The sequence below is a fragment of the Pholcus phalangioides genome, unplaced genomic scaffold (genome assembly GCF_987345545.1).
Source record: "Pholcus phalangioides strain wild (caught in Gottingen) unplaced genomic scaffold, Ppha-v1.0 ptg000009l_1, whole genome shotgun sequence".
Taxonomy (NCBI): Eukaryota; Metazoa; Arthropoda; class Arachnida; order Araneae; family Pholcidae; genus Pholcus; species Pholcus phalangioides.
In genome coordinates, this window is record NW_028301602.1 from 35,475,453 (window position 1) to 35,499,539 (window position 24,087).

Below are 24,087 nucleotides of genomic sequence, written 5' to 3' on the forward strand. Positions count from 1 at the left end.
AATGCAGTTTTTCGTAAAGTAGGTGATATCGCCCCCTCCCGGTGCGATATTGTCTCCGAGTGAAATAGATAGGATCCTATGGGTTGACTTGAGTTAGGGGCAATGAGAGAACGAATTGAAGAATGGGGCAATAGAACAAGAAGTTTGGGAAAATTTACTACAGTGTTACCGTTCATCAAAAAAAAAATCGCATTTACAATCCTCAGAATTTTTAAAAATAAATATTTCATAAAGGGTTGCATGACTTTTGGATCACCTTGTAGTATCAAGAAGTTGCGAATGCGAACCAGTCCCCCATTTGATAAAATCTCTCCACAGAGAGCAGACAGACCTTCAACATGATACTCGCATAACAAAAATTCAATCATTTTCTATTTTCACTTCCAGCTATGGATGACAGATGGCAGCACTAACAAAAACACTAAAATATTATCACAAAAAATGAGTAACTTTGCCTGGTTTTAATTTATACAAAAATTGCCACGTTTTTAAGACAAATAAATTCAATTGGTCGAATGGTCAAATGATCTCTGCAACGTTTCAGGAATGCAATCTTGTTAAGAATCCGGAGTTTCTTGATACGGAGGGCACAAAAATGGTTGATCGAGTTCATATTGGCGAAGTCCCAGGAATCAACGGACGTAGTATGAAAAGAAAGCACACGTTGGGCTAAAATATTATCACAAAAAATGAGTAACTTTGCCTGGTTTTAATTTATACAAAAATTGCCACGTTTTTAAGACAAATAAATTCAATTGGTCGAATGGTCAAGACCATTCGACCAATTGAATTTATTTGTCTTAAAAACGTGGCAATTTTTGTATAAAAAAAAACACTAAACAAGCCCAACTCTTACAACTGCTCTATACACACACACACAACACGCTCCTACATATACCGATTTGTTAAAAAGCTCGCTGAGGCATGTGTACGAGGTGCATGTACAATTAAAAAGAAGTATTTTCGCGGTATAGGGAACGTTATATTCTGAATATTGTAACATAATCTTTCCGAATCACCTGTTAGCGAACGGGACGAGTGTCTACTGCAGATAAATTACAAACTTGTAGAAGTTTTTCCTCGGATAGATGACGCTTTTCTTCGTCGTCATTCCGTTCGATGTATGGACGAATTCCACCAACACAAGAGTTACCTATTGCTAGGATTGAAATAGAACTACAGTCGAAGCCGCTTATTAGAATCGTGGATTATGTCATCATTCGGATATTGTTACCAATTTTGCAAAGAACGGAATGGACTGATATCACAACATGGGAAGAAACTCGTTTATTGTTATCGGAACTTTGGATAATATGTTATCTTTTTCCCCGTCGAAAAATTATTTCCCTGCATTCTGAAAGCTAAGATGAAGCAAAGCAAAACTTATTTTTTCCCTCTGAGTTACCGTTATTAGGCTGCAAAACTATACAGGAGGCTAGAAAGTATTCTCTTCCTCCCCTCCCCCTTTGACAAACATTTTCATACTTTCATACTCACTCCGTAGTATTTTGCTGTGGCCCACGTACGAGTGAAGCACCTACAGTGAAGGCAAATATATAACGAAAAAAACCCTATCCTCTTCAGTTCTTGATCAGTTTCTTCCGGTTGACCACATTTAAAAGTTTCTTTTTCCGAGATACTTTCTCAAAGGATTGTCCATTGGAATTGTACATTGGAAAGAATATCGCAATTCTCGTGGTATACATTAGGCCATTGGTTCTCAACCAGTAAAAAATTATAAATAGTTTTAAATAATAAAAATAAAACAATAACTTTGAGGTATAAATAAAAAGCATAGGCCTGCGGTTCTCCGCCATAGAAATTATGAACCAGAAATGGTTCCGCGAGTCAAAACAAGTTGAGAACCGCTGCCTTAAACAGTTCCATTGTAATGCTTCTTAATGGCAGAATAACAAAAATGCAGGGAAAGAAGAACAGTTGTTCTGTTACATGTCATCAGTATGTGTTGCAGCTGCTGTGCGGTCGTGTGGGCATCAGGCAAGACTCGGATCCACGTTCGAACCCTCGTTGGCGACACAATGGTGGTCGGATGAAATTGGTTTTATGCAGTTTTCTAACTCCGACTCGGGCAAAGGGGTTTTTCTGAGCCCCCCCCCCTACTTTACCCCCTAAATGCCTAAAATAGGTATTGAAAAAAGGCATTCATAATTAAAGAAAAAAGGAAAAGGAACTAAAAGCTATGATATATTAATGGGTCTGAAAACTGGCTAAAAATTGATTGCACTCACTCAGGGCAGTCTTAAGAGCATCCCGGGCCAAGTGATTTTTCTGAGGCCCTACCCGGCAAATTGTCAAAAAATTCAATTACTTCTCATTTTTCTGAGGCCCCCTATATGGGTGGGCCCATGCGTTATGACGGCACTGCACTCACTGAACCTATTGTTTTAATGATAGATTATAATTAGCGTGGAAATAGAAAAAAGTATAGAGAAAGTGTATTTAGAAAATATATAGGAAAATAGTACAAATAGAAAGTCCATGCCAATGAAAATGGCACAGGAAATTTACAATTCGTAGTAGTTAGTTATAATCAAGAGCCGGAAGATAATACAAACAATACAGTTGATCTGGCTTATAACGTTTTTCAAAAAACCATCATGAAAAACATTGTAAGAGAAGAAACGTTTTAAACGAGAAATTTCAATGAGTATTGGTAAAATCTGGGACCACGAAAATAAGTCGTACTAAGCAGGAAAGCATACAGTGGGAACGTTATAAGCGGAATACACTGTATACAATGGCGTCAAAAGAAAAGCGGTGAGAAGTCTTTTTGGAAAATCATCCAACTAGTAATCAGTGCTTCTCGTCATTCCGAAAATATCAGCGTTAAGATTGGGAATATACAGTATCAGTGTTATCTGAAAATATAATTTTAAATAGTAATTTCACTCCCCTCTTCAAAATTTTAAGGAGTGTTTTTGTTAAACAAGGGGTATTTTTTTTTTTTCAGTGAACTCTATTAAAAAAATGTACCTAAAATATGAAAGGACGTTTTCACTCCTCAACGAAATTTTCAGGAGTGAAATTGAATTTAGATGAGTGAATCACGGATGAGTTTTGGCGACCACTGTACAGTATATTATATGTATGGAAAATTTTTGTATTGAAAGAGGGAGAAAAAAAACACATAATAGGCATATAAAAAAATGCCAGTCAAAATTTTACATGCCCTGGACATGTCCAGCCCTGTTTCCTACATTCAAATCATACTAAACACTAGAAATACATTACAATGGCATCAAGATTTTAACGTTATTTTAATAGTTCTGACTCATGAAAACAAAAGGAACGTAGTATTAACCGATTTTTCACAATATCGGATTATTTTATAAATGGGTAAAACTTATCAAAATGATCAAATATTCTGTAAATTATTGAGAAATTGATTTCTCAGATAAAAAAAAAAGCGATAAAATATGTGAAAAAAATATGGCCAAAATTTATGCATGTGAAATTAGAAAGTGATGTTTGAAGTCAAGGATAGATGACGCTGAAAAACGAAACTGATTTATTTAGGTACGCATGAAATCGAAACTTAAACTGATTCGAAAAGAAACAAAATTTGTTTATTGACCAAAATAAAAGTAAAAATTATATTAACCGATATTTGACTACATTAAATATCTCTATAATGAGTTTAACTTTAATAAATTTTATCACAGTAATAACTTGAAACGTAATTTTTTTTTCTGAGAAAAGAAATAAATGTATCATCAATTCAGAAATTAATGTTTTATGTCAGCAGCAGAGGACGCTAGTAAAAACAATTTTTTCTGGCTGATGAATCAATACATTTTGATCTTTCGATTTCTTAACCAAATAAACAACTAAGTTCTACAGAACATGGTCTCGAAAATTCTCGAATAAACATAAAACATATCGAAATAGGAATTTATACGGCAAGAAAAATTCAAAATTTGCATTTTTACAAAAAAAAGTTTGAAAATAGGCAAAAAAGGCATTTTACCTAAAATTTTGGACTCTAGTCATTAGCGTTGGGACTCGTCGTATCTAAACAATGAGATCCCCTTTATTTGTCTAAGCCAAGGAGAGATGTTCACATATGCTCATAAACATAATAATTATCACTACTTAACCATACAAACACCTCGTACACATTCCCTACATGCGGAATTTTTAACGAATCGGTACATGCCGGAATGTTTGTTCAGGGTTTAAGTATGGCCCTAATATATTTATGTTGCCAGATTTACGCATGTTTCATGTTTTGATGGTGCTGTCATCTGTCTACCATATCATATTTTGAACGGAAAATCCCTCAGGCACAATGACTGCCATACTTAATGCGTTTACCACTTTTTCTTTTATTCCTGGTAGTTGGTTGAAAAGGTGACAATCAGATATTTGCACGTTAGGATTTTATATACCTCCTGCGAATATATGATTCTTCTTTTTCCTCAAAATATTTATGCATGTGCTGATTATACGCAGAAAATTACGGTACATATTTCACACCTTGTTAAGCTAGTTCCCGCCATGATTTCGCTATGGTACCGTGCCACACGTCTGGTATCCACACATAAAGACATCAGACATCAGTGGGTATATCACTGGATTAATTTAACACTAAATGGAGGTATTGTGGGGTTACGGCCAACTTTTCAGAAATACGGCCAGTTTTGTCAGATAGCTGATTCATTCACGTGATGGTCGATTCAATACGTAAATAGATATGAATATTTTTATACAATTCATTCATTTTTTTATCTTTTTTTCTATCTGAGACACTCCTACCGTAGGAGAGTATGAGCTGCCACGTGAAAAATGCACAAGCTACCAGAGTTGGAGGCACGTGCCTACCTGCGAATATTACTATGACTGTCACTGGCGATTTCACGAGCACGCATCGATATTACAGATTCGCGTGACAATGGCCGACGACAACAACAAAAAACTCTATATATTACGGCCATACACACAGATATATTAAGGGTGGTGTGCATTTGTGCATGCGTGTGTGTGTCTTCGCACATCTGTTCTCGACTTGTTCCCCACGCAATTTCGGGGAATAGTAACCTTGATCCCACACACGTTAAATCCGTGACATCTTGCGTAGGTAGTAGAAGCCGTCTGTGTATATGTGTGTGTGTGTAGGAAAGGTAATGATGACGATGACGTACCCATTCGACCAAATCTGATTGGTTGGAAATCATTTTTTAAAGCAATGAAGTGATGACTTCTGTTGGCGCAGGATATTCCTGGAACTTAATCTGAAGGTTCTGTCACTTCCAGATTGCCCTAAAAATAAATCCGAGTATGCACCTACTTATGAGGACGTGTCGCGTGGGAGAGTTAACTGTCGGTGGTAATTGCGGACCTGCCCTGTTTATGTACGGTATCATGCTTTCACGTGACGAACACGTCACTTGCATTATTGAAAATCTCGTTCTATTAAGTGCTCTCATAGTCACGTGAATTTTCTCGGCGACTAGATCTGTCTGAGTAATGAGATTTATTGCCAGCTACGAATATAAAAGACCATTCAAGAGATTCGTTCGTAGTTGCAAAATATTTCATGTGCTCTCAATGCATGGCTGTCTATGCACATGCCACAGAATTCATGGACACCCTTCATCAAGATATGAATTAAAATGGCACCGACAGACGTGTATGGGTAAATAGGGATGATAATATTTTATTGAGACGAAAGATAGACAACAACAGCCAATTTGAGCATAAAAGTTCAAATGATCTGCCGTCACTTCGATTAATGCAAAATATCGCCAATTTAGGATAAATTAAATTAAACCTTCTACTCGGTGCTAATTGAAAACCAATAGCGATCATTGGAAAAGTTGGTTGAATATTTAGTTTTTTAAATCTTGTAGTAGGCAAGTAGGCTACTGGGTTGGTCCACGACAGGGGTGCACAACATCCGGCCCGCGGAAGTTATAAAAGTATCAATACTCACTACAAGATAAATAACTATTCAGACCATATTTTAATTATAGGAAAAGGGATATTATTGTCAAAGGCTAGTAAAGTTGCCAACTATCGCTAAAATTGCTAAAAAATCGCTAGTCGCTGAAAATGATGGGTAAGCAAGTCAAAAAGTAATTTACTAAAATAAAAATATATATTTGACAAAATATGTGAGGTGAATATAACTAAACAATTATATTTATAATATAATTATATTTATTTATTTATTTATCTAGACAAGACAAAATCAAAACATACAAGACAGAAAGACAAAAAGAAAACGACAAAACAAACACTATTTGACCCAAAGGGATATAATCCTTACAAGAGTCATAAACAGTAACACGAATGGGACAATCTTCTCGGCAACCTTGAAAGTGTACAAAAACAACAATAGTCAATAATATTACACAATATTCAATATCAAAATTAACTTTTTTTTATAGAATATTACTTAAATGTTTAAATGTTACCCCTCTAATTACAGTGATTAGTTAATTACCAAATAAAATGAACTGTTCAATATTCGTTATTTCAAATACGCAATTTATTATAGCTCTTTTAAACGTATTAAGTGAAAGCTGTTGTCTATTAATGCCATTAAACTCACTGCATAACCTTAGAGCAAGAAAGCATAAAGATTTTTTATAAATTGTTTTTCTTGGTAATGGTATACGGTATAGATTTTCAGTTCGCATAGTACTTCTTTGTGTAATTGCTCTGTTGTGATACCAGTTAGGATTTTTATACTCCAACAGCAATACTTTGTATAGATAAAGTTGACGTACATTAAAATGAATTAGTGATACATCGCATTGCGAGAAATTATTGTTAATGTGTAGAATATCTCATCGAAAAAAATCATATAAATGGCTTAAAGATGGAATAGAATTTTTGTATGTTCCTCCCCCAGACAGTTAATCCATATAGTATATGTGGGAATACCCATGCATAGAACACTTCTCTCAAACTGTTGTAGGAAATAACGGATTTTAGTTTAAACATCAAACTCATAATTGCTCTTAGTTTATTGACAATTAAAGTGTGTGATCGTTCCATTTCAAGTTGGACGAGATAACTCTAATCTAAGATATTTATAATTTATTACTCTTTCTATATAAGCACAATTACAAATAGTATAACGATGAAAATCATGAAACATTCGTGAAATTTAATTTCAGTTGTCTGTGTATTTAGATTCATTAAAAATAAAAATGCATCCATTTGGTTTTACTACTTGCGTTAAGCTGTAGTCGAAGGCTCTTAATTCTTTTATTTATGGTGTAAATGTCATTTTCTAAATTTTTTATCAAATCTTCAGTTGTGTCAGCAGTACAAATTAAGACACTATCATCTGCGAATGACACCAAATGACCAGAAATACAGTCGAATCCCGTTTTAACGAATATCGTTATAGCGAAAATCTCTCTCTCTAATCGCGTTTACATATGAACAATGCAAAAACCTGAAATTTCCTTATAACGCAATTTCGCTACAACGAAAAGGTTTCTCCAGTCTTCTGGAGTTCGTTATAACGGAACTCGAATACATTAACATTATGTATTTCATTTATATAAATTAAAAAAAATATTGGTCCCAAAACCGAAATATATAATCAATTATATATAAAACTGTAATTATATATATATAGCTATAAAATATTATTAAATATTATTTTATATATTATTAAATATTATTTTATATATTATTAAATATTATTTTATATATTATTAAATATTATTTTATATATTATTAAATATTATTTTATATATTATTAAATTACATTATTAAAATATTATTTTAAATCACACTTATATATTTTATATCGACTTTTTTTCAATAGATGGCGCTTTTAAATCATAATTGTGTTCTCGTGGATTTTCGTGTTGCGCTGTTTTAGAATAATCTTAAAATAAGAAATTATGACTTTTTTAGAAATAAAATTGAGAACACACACACAAAATTTTCACAATCATAGTCCAAACACTTTCTTTCGTTATCATAAAAAAGTAAGGGAACAGAGGGATTTCACACGATATAGCCAGGATTTTTCACTTTGCAGATCAATGTGGTGGTTGCTTTTCACTGCGGGAATTTTTTTTTATTTTTTAACCTCACGGAGTTAAGTCTTGACTTGAATTGTTGTGTGAGTTTTTAGTTAGAAATATGGGGTGAATATTAACTTTTTAGAGGCAGCAATTAAAGATGAACTTTCGGGGTGGGGGTTTAAGATGCCTTCCGGGAGATAGTACCTTCGAGCAGAGCCACAACTAGGTGCTTGGTCTCCTACTACTTCACCAAACACCAACACTGGCCATATCGCTATAGTGCAATTTACTGGCATTAGTGAGATGGGTTGGAAGTGAAGGCGCTGTCTATCGGTGGTCGCCTCGAGTTCGTGCTTGGTCTCCTGAGGGCAAGTGCACATTTTGGCACCCCCACCCGTCCAGCGCCCATGGCACGAGACCCGCCTGCTCCCCCCTCTAGTTGCGGCCCTGCCTTCGGGGAAAAGTGTGATTTAGGCTATTACATAAAATTTAGCAATGAAATTCCAGAAAAATATTGTATGTGGAGATCACAATATAAGTTGAGAAAATTTAAATGAAGTGAATTATTTCTTCACAAAAAAAAAGATAATAAATTTAAAAAATGAAAATTGCAAAAATTTATTTTTTGTAGCCATGGGTGGAGATACGGGGGGGGGGGGGGGTGGAAGGCATTGCCCCCCCCCCCAGCGTCAAAGGGGAGTCGACTGATCTAATGTATATATGTATACATGAACTGACATCATCATCATCTTGCCCCCCCCCTCAGACTTCCAAATCTATACAATACAATACAATATAATACAAATACAACGCGACAACAGGCAAAATGCCCAACGAGGTGGCTGAGAAAAAGATGCCCAACCGCCTATGTTTGTAGTTCCCCCCCCCCCCCTAGTCCGCTCAGTTCTCTGAGGCAGTGCCCCAGTTGCCCCAGCCTAGTTACGGACCTGTAGTAAATATCCTATGGCATAGAAACTAGACGACTTCAAAAAAAGTTGCATTAAGAATGAATTATTTCTCCCATATTAATTCTGAGTTTTTGTTGGAACTGGAATTACACCTTTTTCAATTATTTTAATTATATTCCAGACGAATATCGTTCTGAAATTTCGTTCATATATACCCTATATCAGTACTCTCGCACCATTTCCAGTGAAAATTTAGTCACACGTGCACAGGGCCGCAACTAGGGGGGGGGGGAACTGGCGGGTCTCGTGCCTAGGGCGCTGGACCAGAGGGGGCGCAAATTTTATTCTAAAACCTCTTCTTCAAAATTACGAGGGGTGCCAAAATGCGCATTTGCCCCGGGTGATGAGGCATCTAGTTGTGGCCCTGCTCGTGCATTTAGGGAACGGGCAAAAAACTGAATAAGAAAAAAGTGTTTTCGATCAACCCTGTATCAGGTAAAGCTGCAAATGAGTTTCAACTTTAAAAAAATATTGTTCTAACTTTTTGAAATATTTCTGTGTATTTTCGTGAGAACAGCATGCATAGGCCTAGTCATGAAAAAACATGAATGTTTTCTATAAAAATTTCAATTTTCATCGCATGTTTTTTGCTTATAACAGCGTTTCTCAACCTATGGTCCGCAGGCAGACTTGATAAAATTATTCATTCATTGTAATTGATATTAGTAGTATCCATATGGGTTCAAATAAAATTATGCCTTCATACCTAGGTTCACCATACATCATCGAGGAGAATGCAGGAAATGGTGATTCCTAAATACGGGATAACACTAAATTTTGTGAAAAATCGCAATTTTTTATTGTTCCAAATGCAATTTACTAACTACTACTGAAATTGCTGAAAGGTGTGGGAATAAAGGGCGACTATAAATTACAGTAAACAGAAATGTGTTTCACAGAAAAGAATATTCAAATGATCCGATTGCCATATTTCATCGAGAAAAATACGCTAAACTGGGATCTCAAATAACAATCCTTAAAATACGGGACATCGTCAATTATCATCAAAAAAATTGTCAGAAGTAGGCACAATCACCAATCTCGTAATTAAAATTTCAAAAAATTGTTGACAAAACGTTAAATCGTTGGAAAAACGAGACAAATGTATAAAAAACTCTAAACAACGAACATTACTGTAATGCCCCGTATTACGGGACACAAATGGTCCGTCACATTGTCAAAGGCATTTTACTGGTCCATGTTTTCAGAAATGTTGAGAAACACCGGCTTATTAAACGTTGTCGTTATTGTCGTCGACTAACAATGAACGATATCTCTGAGATGGGAAGCGGGGTGTGTCCGGTCTTCAAAGGTCAAAAGCTTATTAAACGTTTTCAATCAATTTTTAGAAAATTTACAGAAAAAATTACGCTATACATGAGACATATTGTGTAGAAATTAAAAATGTGACTAATTATTATTCAATGATATATGATTATTTTCAGTGACTGATTAGTGTTTGTGCATGCATAAAAAATATAAATTGTATTTTTCACAATTCAATTTATTCACCCATAGGTGGCGATAGACTTGAAAGTCTGGGAGGGGGCACGATGATTGCTGGGGGAGCCATGATGATGATGCCAATTCATGTATACGCAAATACATTAGATCAGTCGGCTTTACCTTTGATGATGCCCCTCCCCCGTATCTCCGCCCATGAATTCACCTTATTCAACTAAATATCATGAAAATTGACAAAGATATACGCAATATTGTGAGCTGTAATTTCGGAACTTGCTGAAAGTAACTGAATAATAAGGAATATTTCACAAATCGGTGTACGATTTGCTGTTATTTCATTTTTTACTTCAGTTTGTTTATTTCAACATCATACACGCGAGTTATGCTAAAACACTTCTCTTACATGGCATCAGACGTATAATGCTGTGGGTTTATTCTCGAAATAATCAAACAATAGACAATAATCGAAACCACTTTGTGGGAAAATCCATTATTATTCAGTTACTTTCAGCAAGTTTCGAAATTACAGCTCACAATCTCTCGTATATCTTTCTGAATTTTCATGACATTCAGTTAGAATTTTCATATCAGGTGCATTATATATCTCGAAATTGAATTGTGAAAAAATAAGGTTTATATTCTTTTTGTGCATGAACAATTAATAATCATTTACTAATTATACAATCGTACAATTAATTGAACAATTAATAATCATATAATACTCATATCTCATTGAATAATAATCTGTTATACTTTAAATTTCTATGCACTACGCCTCATGTATAGTGTCATTTCTTCTGTAAATTTTGTAAAAATTAATACGAAATTCCGCATGTTCTAAGCAGTGCCGTCTTAAGGCATGGGCCCACCCGGGCACGGCCCGGGGGCCTCAAGAGAAAAAGGGCCTCAAAAATGAGATCTGGTTGAGATTTTGGAGAATTTTCCTGGTAGGGCCTCAGAAAAATCATTTGGCCCGGGGGCCCATGATACTCTTAAGACGGCCCTGGTTCTAAGCATAAAGCATGCGATGAAAATTGGAATTTTTAGTTATATTATACGTGCTGTTCTTACGAAAATGTACTCAAGTATTGCACAAAGTTAATGAAATATTTTTTCAAAGTTGCAAGTTATTTGCAGATTTTCCTAATACATCGTTAATCAAATTTGAGAAAATGTCCAAACTCAGAAAATGCCAAAATAGCACAGATTTTTCGATTTATAGTGTATGTTGTTCGATAAGCTCATTGAAATGATAAAATTTGAGAAACGCCCTTTGGGGGTTACTTTTCTTACCCTTACGTGGTGGTAAAAGGGCGACAATATAAGCATAGAAAAAATATAGCTACCGCAGGGAGTCCCACATCATGGGGTTAGCGCACCAGTCTCTCGGCAACTATAAAAAAAAAGGCAAAATGTCGAACGCTGCTGTTCGGAATCGGCAATAAATTGGTTTAATTCATGTGCACAGGGTCGGACATTTTTCAGTGTAAGCAAATAATACCTGGGGGTAAAAAGGCGCCCCTCTCCTCCAGTTGACGCCTTCTGCGGTTAACTGAAGGGGGACGGCGTAGTTCGCAGGATTCTAGATCCGGCCCTGCGTGTGCAGAAAATAACCGTGTGGTGTAACAAAATATGACCAAATGACCACTTTGGCGTTTGTTTTGAATAAAAAAAACCCGTTCCCATAAATATCAGATTTCAAAAAAGGGGTGGGAGAACTGACCATTTCTTTTCTTCCGAAAAAAGATTTTATTCATTGAAAAAAAAAGAAAAAAAAACTGTGGCACTTTCTCTTTCCCGCACCCAAAAAGAAAAAGCTGGTTCCACTAGCAATCTACTGATTCATAAATAACATGGCCGTACGCCATCTGTCGGTCCGAACCGGTGCCATAATCCACATCATGAAGACATCGTGTGTAAAATGCGCCCTCTCGCACTTAAAATATTATGTATGGTGTCCATGTGTGCGTGCGTACGCGCGTGTGTTTACGCGCGCAGAAAAAAACAACTGGTTCCCCTACAAAACCAGTTTATACAAAGGTGAACCAGGTGGAAGTAGACGACTCTGCTGGATGATGAAGTGTAATAATAACGCTGGGTTTATATATTACGTAGGAGGAGGGGAGAGATGCCATCATACATCGGATATGAATGGATGCATTTGGCAGGGACGAGGCGAGGGGAAAAGATCGTTTTTCCATTATCTCCGTTTTTTCTTGCTGAATGCATGATTTTTGACACAGCTCCAAATGCTGCTATGTTGCGCAATTTATACGATGTACGTTAGTAAAAAGATTTATTTCATTAACTGTTTTCCTATCCAATAGCGTGGCGCATCCAGTACAGTGGCATATTTACAGTGGGTGGGGGGGGGGGCTACGCGCATGACCCCCACTAGGGCTGATAGGACTCCAGCCAGGGATAAATCTCATTTTTTTCTTTGCCACTATAAATTCTCTATAGAAGGGCCCGTGAAAGATCTCAGCCTAGGGGGACCGGTTGCAAGATGTAGGAGCCATGGCTAAGCGGAATGTAGCACAAGGCGGAAAGTTTGAAAGGGTGGCAAATTTAAGAAACACACTAGTAGTCAGGGACACCAAATTAGAACTGGAGAAAAGCGGCAAAGTCATATATCCGCCTCTGATCCTATATTGGAATCTATCCGAGCCGGGATCACTGTGGGTGCTCGAACAGTATCTTGTGGCACTTGCCCTAACAACTCCAGATTTAGTGTGACGGCTTTTTTGTCAGCCTAATGCATCAAGGAAATAGATGCCGAGGTGGACGAGGAAAAAAAAGTCATGTGGTCTCCGCTGGGAATCGGACCTAGGTCTTACAAACCGGGCAAGTGCACAACCATATAAACCATACATGCTCAATCCATGAACCACTGGCCGCATGTGGCTCTCGGAGTATTCCGAACTGGCCCGCAACCTCAAACTTGTGAAAATGAACTAAGTGGGCCATTTCCAGATCACACAAGTGGTACCACGGCATATTTACAGATCACTTTTGGGACCTGGGGCTCTGTTCCAGATCACTAAAGGGGCCTGTGACACATCCTCACTTCATTAAAGTGGTTCGCGGTATATTTCCCGATCACTTAAGTGACTCATGACACAGTTTCTGATCACTTATGTGGCTCGCGGGACATTTAGAAATCACTTATGTGGCTCGCGGGACATTTGGAGATCACTCAAGTGACTTGGAGCACATTTACTGATCACTTAAGTGACGTGGGGCGCTGTTAAGTGACTCGTGGCATATTCTAGATTAATTCAAGTGGCCGTGCACAGTTCTAGATCACTTAAGAAGCCTGCGGCACATTTGCAGATCCCTTAAGTAGTCCGCGGCAAGTTTTCAAACTCGCATCCTTCAAAAGGTTGAGCCTCCTCGATATACACCAGTATTTTCCAAAGTGGGCGATGGAATGCTCCGGGGGGGGGGGGAGCGATATAAGCTACGTGTATAACATAGGATCCTATGGGTTTGCTTGAGTCGATGAGAAAAAAAACACGAAGGGGGGCGATTGCACAAAAAGTTTGGGAAATTATGATATACACCATTTTTTTGGGGACACGACCCTACCTTTCTTATTTCACGCACTGTGCAGTGAAGGCCACCGTCTCCAATACATCAAGGAAATTTCTTTGATGTATTGGACTGAGAGCAGAAGCCGTTCCCCCCTCCCCACATCTGTCTACAATTCCACCTGGAGGTCATTTGCTGAAGTTAAGGGAGGCTCTACATCAGCACCTCACGCCACAGTGCTTGAAATAAGGAAGGCCAGGATCATGTCTCCAGTGGTGTATATGGTAGCGCACTTGCCCGGTTTGCAAGAGGACCAGTTGACTTCTCTTTCCGAGCCAACACCACCTATAGAACAAGGCCTCCGCACAAAACTTATGACGTTAATGAAGAAGGCCATTTTTCCTTTTGCCATTGGATATACTGCAAAAAAAGGTAAAGACATCGCATGCGTCGGCCTACTATATCCAATGGCAATAGATGAAATGCCCTTCTTCAGTGACGTCACAAGCTTCGTGCTGAGGCCTTGTTCTATAGGTATAGGTGGTGTTAGTTGACCTCGAGGCATAATATACAGGAAACGTCCGTTTCTTTAACCTCAGAATTAATTCAGAAATTTCGTTCATGCCTATAATCAAATCCTTTCAGCGATTTTTATTGTTTTTGATTATTTTTGCCAGTTTGTGAAATTTCACCATTTTATTTCAATGAGAAATGATTTTGAGAACTATCATCACAATGGCGTTTTTCTTCTTTTTATCGTCGATGTTTTCAAATTTTTCGCCAGATAAAATATTTGTTTCTGTATTTTAAAATAACTTGACAATTTTATTTTTTTGCATAATGTCGAAATCAGGGGAGCCAGAAGTTTTTGGAAATTGTGGGTGATCGTCTTGATCTTTACTTAGGAAATTTTGATTTCTGAATCAATTCAATCACACGCATGAAGAGGCGTGTGATTCACGCATCCTAATTCAATTTTACTCCTCCAAATTTCATTGAGAAGTGAAAATACTCCTTTAAATTTAAGGGATTTTTTTTAATAGAGTAATTTCTTACTGATAAAAAAAATACTCCTTAAAATTTTGGCGAGGAGTCAAATTGCTCTTCAAAATTCTTTTTTTGTATAACACTGTTAAGACCCATGCCATAAATTACCGTGGGTACCTATGCACCCACAGCACACCCGGCTGAGACGCCACTGGTTGTAATGCAAGGTGGTCCAGAAGTCCTGACATGATTTGAAAAAATGTTTAAAAAAAACTATTAAAGATAAAGACAAACGTCTTGAACTATGTAAAAGGGAAGGTTTCAAAGTTTTTTCTCTACTACAATATTTTTGAATGCTCATCTTAGTGGCACGGAGGACGTCAAGCCCATTGGCGTACGCAAAATGGGGGGGACGTTCAAATCTCCTGCCCCCTCAAGCCGAGATTACAGTGTTATTTTGCAGGAAACCCCCTAAATCCCCCCTTCAGAAGGAAAACATTTTCGATTATTTGTAGCATGGGTGTTACAAAGAATGGGAGTAAGAATGAAAGTAAAATGAATAAAAGTAAACAAAAAACTTTGAGACCTTCTCTTTTAAATTCTTTAAGCTGTTTGGCTTTATCTTGACCAGCTTTTTTCTTAATATTTTTTCAAAAACAGTTCAGGACTTCTGAACCACCTAAAATTTTATGCAAGTACAGATATGAAAAAAAAAATCCACAAATTCAATTAAAAGTTTAGTGGCAACAGTCCAACAGAAATAAAATCAATGAATTATTAAATAGGAAATTCTTTTACTTCCATTCTTTGTAACATCCATGTACCAAATAACAAGAAATACTATATATCAATGGCTCTAAAAATTTTGTCACCAGGGGATTCCTTGCTTAGTACATGGTTCATATGCGGCTCCCCATAATAGTTGAGTGGATATTTCGCTTATAAAAAAAACACTTCGAAGCATAGATAGACCCACACATGAATATCTTCAGCTCGCCGCGAAGCCCTTAACAAGGTTTGGTGACGCCCCTAGGAGCCCCGGGCACTGCTATCAGAGGCGTTGACATTGGAGGGGCTGAAAGTGGCTGGTCATCCCGTATTACTGGACTTCAGCGGGAACGTAGGAGGGGCAAGGTGCATTGCATAGTATACCCATTAATTATTGGAGGGCCCCAGCCCTCTCGCAAAATTTATTGGGGGGGGGGCCCAAATGGCCTCAGCCCCTAGGTTCCGGCGCTCATGGCTTGACATCCTCCACGTCACTAAAGGTGTGCAGTGTAGAAATTTTGTAGTAAATGGAAAAAACTTCGAAACCTTTTCTTTCAAATATTTCACGCCGTTTGTCGCTACGTTCAACAGTTTTTTTTAAACAATTTCTTTTTTTTTTAAATCATGTTAGGACATCTGGACCCCCCCCCCCCATATAATACGGATCGATTTCGGGGATAACAATCTAATTTGTAAATAAAAAACGTCGAAAATTTCAGTATCATTTAGAGAAAACGATTTCCTTTTCGGCCTTGAAACGTTTGTGATGAAACACTTCGAGAAATGACAAGATCAACGTCAACGATATATGCCAAGATACTTGAGATAACTCAGCAGAAGCAAGCTCTAACATTTTCATTGATAGGTTGAAAAAAAAAACTAGTGTTGGGAAACTAGAGTGATAGCATTCATTCATGAAAAAACTGAGAAGTGAGGAGGAGGAGGAAAGGGAAGAGAGAATGAGGCTTAAAACCGCCAAAGCTTCTCTTGGTGTTGAGAGTTTTTAGTTATACCATGTAAATGCATAGCGACTTTAAATTTTGCTTTCGATGGTTTTCGCTAATTTGTCAAATTTTACTATTTAAATGAGAAACTAATTTTGAACAATCATCAATGACTTTCTCTTTTCATCGCCAATATTCTTGCCAGATTTTTTTTTTCACCAGCTCAAATATTTCTTTTCGTATTTTCAATATGACTTAATAGGCACAGACATGATTTCTGTATTTTACAGACATATTTTTGGCATAATGTTGAAACATAATACCGATCAATTTCGGCCAAAATAAGAGCAATTTCTAAATAGAAAACATTGAAAATTTCAGTATCACATTTAGAAAAATAGAATTATTTTTCTTCTTTGAAACGTTTGCGACGAAACACTTCGAAAACTGGCAAGATCAACGTCAATATATGGTATATGTCAAGATCAGAGCTGCCCTTTAGGGGGAAGGGGGGTGTGCGGCAGATGCAGTCGCCCGCACTTATTATAACAATAATTTCTTTTATAAATTCTGAATTTTCATCAACTCTGGGATTCTGCATTTTCTTTTACAAAAAAATTATTCCGGAATTGTTTCTTTCAGAAATTTTGAATTTCCACCAATTCTGAAATTATTTTTTGCTTTTTTAATAAATATTAGAATTTTTATCCATCCTGGAATTCTGAACTTTCACCATTTTTAGAATTGTGAATTTTCATCAGTTCTGGAATTCTGAATTATTTAAATTGTTCAAATTATTTCTTTTTCTTTTATTCTGAATTTTAATCGAGTCTGAAATTATTCATTTCATTTATTCTGAAAATTTTCATTAATTTTGAAATTATTTCTTTCATTTATTCTGAATTTTCATCAGTTCTGGAAGTCTGAATTATTTAAAGTGTTCAAATTATTTTTTTTTCATTTATTCTGAATTTTCATCAGTTCTGGAAGTCTGAATTATTTAAAGTGTTCAAATTATTTTTTTTTTCATTTATTCTGAATTTTCATCAGTTCTGGAAGTCTGAATTATTTAAAGTGTTCAAATTATTTTTTTTTCATTTATTCTGAATTTTCATCAGTTCTGGAAGTCTGAATTATTTAAATTGTTCAAATTATTTCTTTCATTTATTTTGAATTTTCATAAGTTATGGAATTCTGAATTATTTAAATTGTTCAAATTATTTCTTTCATTTATTCTGAATTTTCATAGATTCTGAAATTATTTCTTTCATTTATTCTGAATTTTTGTCTTTGCTAGAATTATTCTTTCATTTGTTCTTTATTTTTCTGAATTTTTGATTCTCCTCCCCACAGAACACAATCGATCCCGCTTATAACTTTCCCACTTATAGCGCTTTCCAGCTAAATACGACTCATTTTCGTGGTTGCAACTGTATAATTCTTATAAACATTTCCCGTTTTTAAATCTTTCTCCCGCTCACAACATATTCCCCATGATAGTTTTATGAAAAACGTTATAAGCACACAGGATCCACCGTGAAAAAGGACGGCTCTAGCCCCCCGCTATTAATGTCTCACCGGGAGGGCCCTGCGTCTGGTAAGGGCTGCCCCGGTCAAGATGTACAACTCAGTAAAAGCAGGCTCGAACATTTCCATTGAAAAATTCAGTAGAAAACCAGTATGTTGGGAAACTAATAAACATTCATTCATGGAAAAAACCGAGAAAGGGAGGGGAAATATATATCAGGCTTTAAAACCTGCGAAGCTTTTCTTGGTGTTAAGAGTTTTTGGTTACACATTTTTCGAGACGAATTAAAAGTAATTGAACAAAAATAGACGGCGTAAAAAACTCTCTGACGTGGAAAAAAAAAAAAAAAAAAACTGACAGCAGGTTCTCAAACCATCATAGAGAGATACACACTTACACATACACACTCACGGCTTCTTCTCAAAGAACGTAAAAATGAGGTCTAAAAAAAGCTGTGAGAAGAAGAAATAACCTTGTGTCAGAGTAAAAAAAAAAAAAAAAGTAATAATAATAATAAAATAAAATAAAATAAAAAAATCGCGGTCTCATTCATGCTTTTTTAGCCCTGTAGAGAGAGCGTGCGGTAATTATCATAAAAAAACCTTCCGCGATTAATGTGATAGGTAATCGATATATATAAAATAAAGAAAACAACTAATATATGTAATTTTTATCGTTTTTGTAATTCATTATATCAAAATAAGATATTTTTGTATTTTGTAAACGTAAAGGAACTCGCGGATAGCTCGATGTTTCCGCGCACTATATCTTTGCGCGGATGGTTTCCAGCAGAGGAGGGTAGCGAGCCGGTCCATTTCCTGTGTTGCCGTCCGAAAATTTTCATGGTTGACTGCTGTTTTGATTGTGCTTCGGAAAGTTATGATAGGAAAATTTTGGATCTCGTTTGGTGTTCGGTTTAATATTGTTTCGACGTATTAAGATGTTCTCGAATGTTCTAGAAAATGATGGACGGTAGCACAGAAGAGTAAGTTCATTTTGTTGTAATATCGATTTTTATTTTATACACGGTGTGTGCGGGGTGTTTCTTTTTTTTTTTTTTTTCTACTACTTCGTTAAATGTTGGAAGAGAGGAAAAACGTTTCTCATTGAATCGCTTTTTTTCCGGATAGGCTTAAGTGTGTGTGTGAAAACGGATGCGTGTTGTTATTTTGTGATTTTTTTAAACGGGGAAGAATTAAAGTGTGGCTTTCATCCTGATTATATAATGTGTTTTGAGGAAAAAATAATAATAAATTTATAATTCTTTTCCCGATAGTGGATTTTATTCTGTGGCATCGAAGGTCGTCATGTTATTGAGGTCAACTTAGGTGTTTTTTTTTTTTTTTTTGTCAATGGACGAAGGCTTATGAATGAACCTAGTCCTTGGTTTTCACGCACTGTTAATATACTGTGCTCGGATAATCAAATATTTAATTTGATTTTATTTTAGAATTTATTTTTAGATACTTATTGAGAATTGTGTATTGAGAAACATTTTACCTGTGGCTCTTAAAATATTGGAAATTTTATGTTTTGCTAAATTATGTGGAATTTGAGTATGGTGTGTGTGTGTGGCCGAGATTACACTATTTTACAAGATTTGAAGAGGGGGGGGGGGAAATCAATCAATAAGCCTGTTGGTTACATTCGCTCGAATGTTTTGAATGTTTTCCGATATGCTCGTTGATTGCGTTTTTAAAGTTTTACAATGTAATGCAAGTCCAAGGAAACGTTTCTGTATTTATGTGAATCGCAGAGATTATAAAAATATTTGTTTGATGAACTGATCTTTGTCGAAAATACAAGTTTTGTTGTGTTTTGCCTGTAGCTGCTGTGGTGGCCGAGTGGTCGTAGTGATGGACTTGTATTGTGAGGATCTGGGTTCAGACCCCATCGCTAAAGTTGGTTTTCTGCGGTTACCAACTTCTAGGCGCGAGTGCGAGCCGATCTCCACGTTAAAAAGTCTCGCCGCAGAGAGCAACAGGTCTACAACGCTACAATTATTCATTCATTATACTTCACTCAATATGAGTTGAGAAAAACTCGTAGTTTAAAAAAAATTGATGGTGGCAGCACTACACATAACAAGCATTACGCAGGTGAAACTTCATGGAAGGTTCACCATACGTACACGCACATTCCAACGTGTACCAATTTGTTAGAAGTTCCGCAGAGGAATATGAACGAGGTGCATGTCTGATTTAGTAGTAGTGTTTTGCCTGTATAATAGCCACTATGCAATTGTGTGGTCATCATGCTGTACTCTCGTAACTCTTCCTGAAGATCCAGGTTTGAACCTTGTTCACAGCACTGGTGGTTGACCGAAGTTGGTTTTTTCGAGGCAAAAATGTAAGCGGGACTCCCATTCAAAAAATTTTCTCTGCAGAGAGCGGGCAAACCTACAACGTTCGCAAGTACCTGGGTTCAAACCCCATAATTGCCACAGTGACCATCGGCTGAAGTTGGTTTTCTGTGGTTCCCAACTTTGAGGTGCAAATGCGGGCTGATCTCTCTGTTAAAAACTCTTGTCACAGAGAGCAACAGGCCTACAATGATACAATTATTAATTCATTACACTTTGCTCATAGTTAGCAAAACTGGTGGCAGATGGTGGCACTACAAGTAACAAGCATTACAAAGAAACAAACTTATGTCAGGTTCACAACATGTACACAAACATTCCAGCATGTACCAATTCATTTGAAGTTCTTCAAAGAATTGTGTATGAAGTGCATGTCTGGTATAGTAATAGTAGACCTACAACGGGATGTAAAAATTTAACTACTTACCATCTTCACTTCAAAATATGAAAGATTGATGGCTGCACCAGTAAGAACACACACAAATACAAAAAGAAAAAAAGTGACTCTCAAAATGTTAATACGTTAAGGGTCACACATACACTCAGGACACACATTTCTGCATGTTTCAGTTCAATCAAAGTTCTGCTGACGAATGTGTATGAAGTACATGTATGGTTAAGGGTTAAGTAGTAGTGTTTTGTTTATGTACGCAATGAACAATCTAGTACAGGGCTGGATAAATCTATTTTTCGACATGTCCAGAACGTTTACATTTAAAATATTTTGACCAGGCATGTTTTTTTTCCTCAAGCACATGCCCGATGCTATCGAATAAAATACTGGGACCATGAAAATAAGTCGTACTAAACAGGGAAATGTTTCAAGGCATTGAAAACTTGATTTGAGCTTTAATTTGAGTGTGATGGAAGGAAAAGTTTCTGCATGTATGTGATATTTAGTAAAATTTCTGGACGTACCCATCCTTCTGGAACATTTTGATAGCTCTCTGAGATGTGAAGTGGGATGTGTCTGGTCCTTCAGTGTTGAATATGCGACAAAACCCTTCTTAGCGGGCAGCTTCCCTCTCTTAGTCAAATAATTTCCCCTTGTACAATAAAAGTATGTATTTCAAACCCCTGATTAATGGTCACCCTTATTTTACAGGCAGATTTTTTTATCCTACTGGTGTCGGCAAAAGAGCGGTTTTACTGTACTTATGTTAATTGTTGTTTTGAAGCTATTTTTGAATTGATCTTCCTCGAAAATGTGTCTTGAATTAAAGGCCCGTTTACATGAGGCAAGTGCTTTAGTTGGTAACTTAATTTTAAGTTGCCAAGTACGATACAATGTATGCAAACAATAAGGGCCGTTTACACGGCTTTAGGTGGCAAGGGCACAAGTGATGTAGTTGGTAAGTGAATACAAATGGTTCTATTTTTTCCGGTTAAGTAGACCTATGCGCATGCTCCAGTGGGCGTGACCTGCCACTCTTGGAGGGGTCTTTTTGTTCTCTCACTGAGGGGTTTATTTTGATCTCAAGCTTGAACCTGTTCATGCTCCGTCGTCTCCTAAAGTTTTGCTAGAATTCCGCTGAAATATTGGATGGTGAGGTGGCCAGAGGACACAACCTTCAAGTTTGTTGAAAAATATCTTCGCCATAAATGTTTATTGAACTATAGAAATGAAAATTACTTTAACAAACAAGCTAAAAATTATTCGATGGTGGAGAAAGCTATGGAATATTCTGACGACGTGATGTCAGGAGTTGAAAATTGAAGATTCAAATATATGTATCAGGTGTGGAGGATTTATATATTAAAAACTGGAGGGGCGGGGGTTTCGAATATTTCTCTCATCCAGAATGAATTTGCTGCCATCTGTTGTAAAAATACATGATCAAATACTGTATTTAACATAAAGATATCATCTCTATAGATTAAATTACAAAATAATAATAATAATTTTGAAAATTTGGAAATAATTTTTATGTTTAATGAATTTTTATTATTTAATTTTTAACCCTTAGAATTTCCTACGAATGCCAAGAATCTTCTCCCGTATTTTCGGCTTACATAATTCATCTCCTCTTTAACTTTGATTAAAATATCATATAATCGATATTTACAACTTAGAGGAGAAATAGAGAAATCTTATATTTCTTCTCGATGATTTACATATGTTGTGTATTCTTTTTTTTCCTCTTGGGTATCTTCATCCATCGTTACGAAAGCTATGAGCTTTAAAAAAAGCACTTCTCTGAATATTTTTAGTGCCTGAATTTCTGGGCTCTAATAATAATCCCTGTACTACGATATTTTTTATTGGGCCGCAGAATGACATTATATCAAGGTTTTACTGTATATACACTGCCTATAAAAAAGACTGGTTGTCTTATTCTAAATATGGATAACTTCGCAATTTATCCCACTATGTAGGCCTATATCATGGTTCTTTTTAGACATGTCAATTGTGTTAGTATTCACAACTCCCAGGAGTTAAACTATTCCATTTATTCACAACCATATTAGAGAATAACTCCCTGTCACACCACAAACTGAAATTGTCCCTTACTGAACTTACGATGCTAGTGTCCCCTTGTCGAAACAGTTGATTGACAATGAATTAATAACTTGTGGTCCATCCTATCCGTTCTGTTAAAAATTTTAAACACTTCAACCATGTCCCCTTACACAGAGTTCTTCAACCTTTTTCAAGTCGCGAACACCAGGGTCACAACTAGATGCTTGGTCAACTGGGGCAAGCACACATTTTGGCATCCCCCTTATAATATTGAAAGAATGGTTAAGGAGTGAAATGTGTGGCGCCCGAGGCACGATACCTTCCTGCTCCTCCCAGTTGCAGCTCTGGGGAGCAAGCACTGCCTGTACCCATCATCAAAAGAAGAGCACCCTTATAACAAGTTTGAAGTACAAATCCATGAAATCAAGATTGGTTTCAATCCTTGAATGCAATTTGTGCAAGGTATTTAATTGCACTTTTGACCAAGTGCTTGCAAGCACAAAATCGGACACAAGTATTGAGAGCACTGGATGCATCAGGGAGCACCATAGTGAGCAACGGGTTGAATATGCCTGCCATAACACCTGCGTTCTTTCAATATAAACATACTCAAGAAATCATATCTTTCTTCATAGCTCATGCCTCGTGTGTGCCAACAACAGCACACATAGCTCTTCTCTGCAACCCCTAATCATGTCCCTCTGCAGGTATGGTCTCCAAAACCTTATAGCTTACTCCAGTGCAGAACAAAACTAAGCCTAAGAAAAGTGAAAGGATCCTTTCGGGAGAATAACTCTGTGGGATTAAAAAAAGGGTAGCACCAGGGAACTGATCGTGTATGATTGATTCGGCAGTCGAGGGGTTAACTAACTTCATATTAATTGAAACAAATCTTGTCAATCATCAAGAATAGGCCTACATATTTTTCACCTGATTTCTCAAATTTAATTCAGCATTAATGTATAAACTTATGAACTACAAGCAAGAGATACAAACAAAAATCTGTACTTATGTAGTATGGAAGGTCGTTGAGCCTGAATTAACTTCGTGGATATTCTTGTA

At 36.5% G+C, this 24,087-nt stretch overlaps 1 protein-coding gene across 4 annotated transcripts in view; it reads left to right on the plus strand.

The window, feature by feature from the left end:
- LOC149082977 (sprouty-related, EVH1 domain-containing protein 2-like) overlaps nt 1-24,087 on the plus strand; it is a 69,944-nt gene that overhangs the window by 23,993 nt on the left and 21,864 nt on the right. Inside the window, exon 1 of one of the 4 annotated variants that reach the window (XM_089236022.1) lies at nt 19,011-19,187. The exons of the other annotated variants lie outside the window; for them this stretch is intronic. Within the exon in view, the coding sequence (XP_089092148.1) occupies nt 19,165-19,187 (23 nt within the window). The 5' untranslated portion in view covers nt 19,011-19,164. Of the gene's footprint in view, nt 1-19,010; nt 19,188-24,087 lie in introns of those variants that run through there. 4 annotated transcript variants of the gene reach the window in all.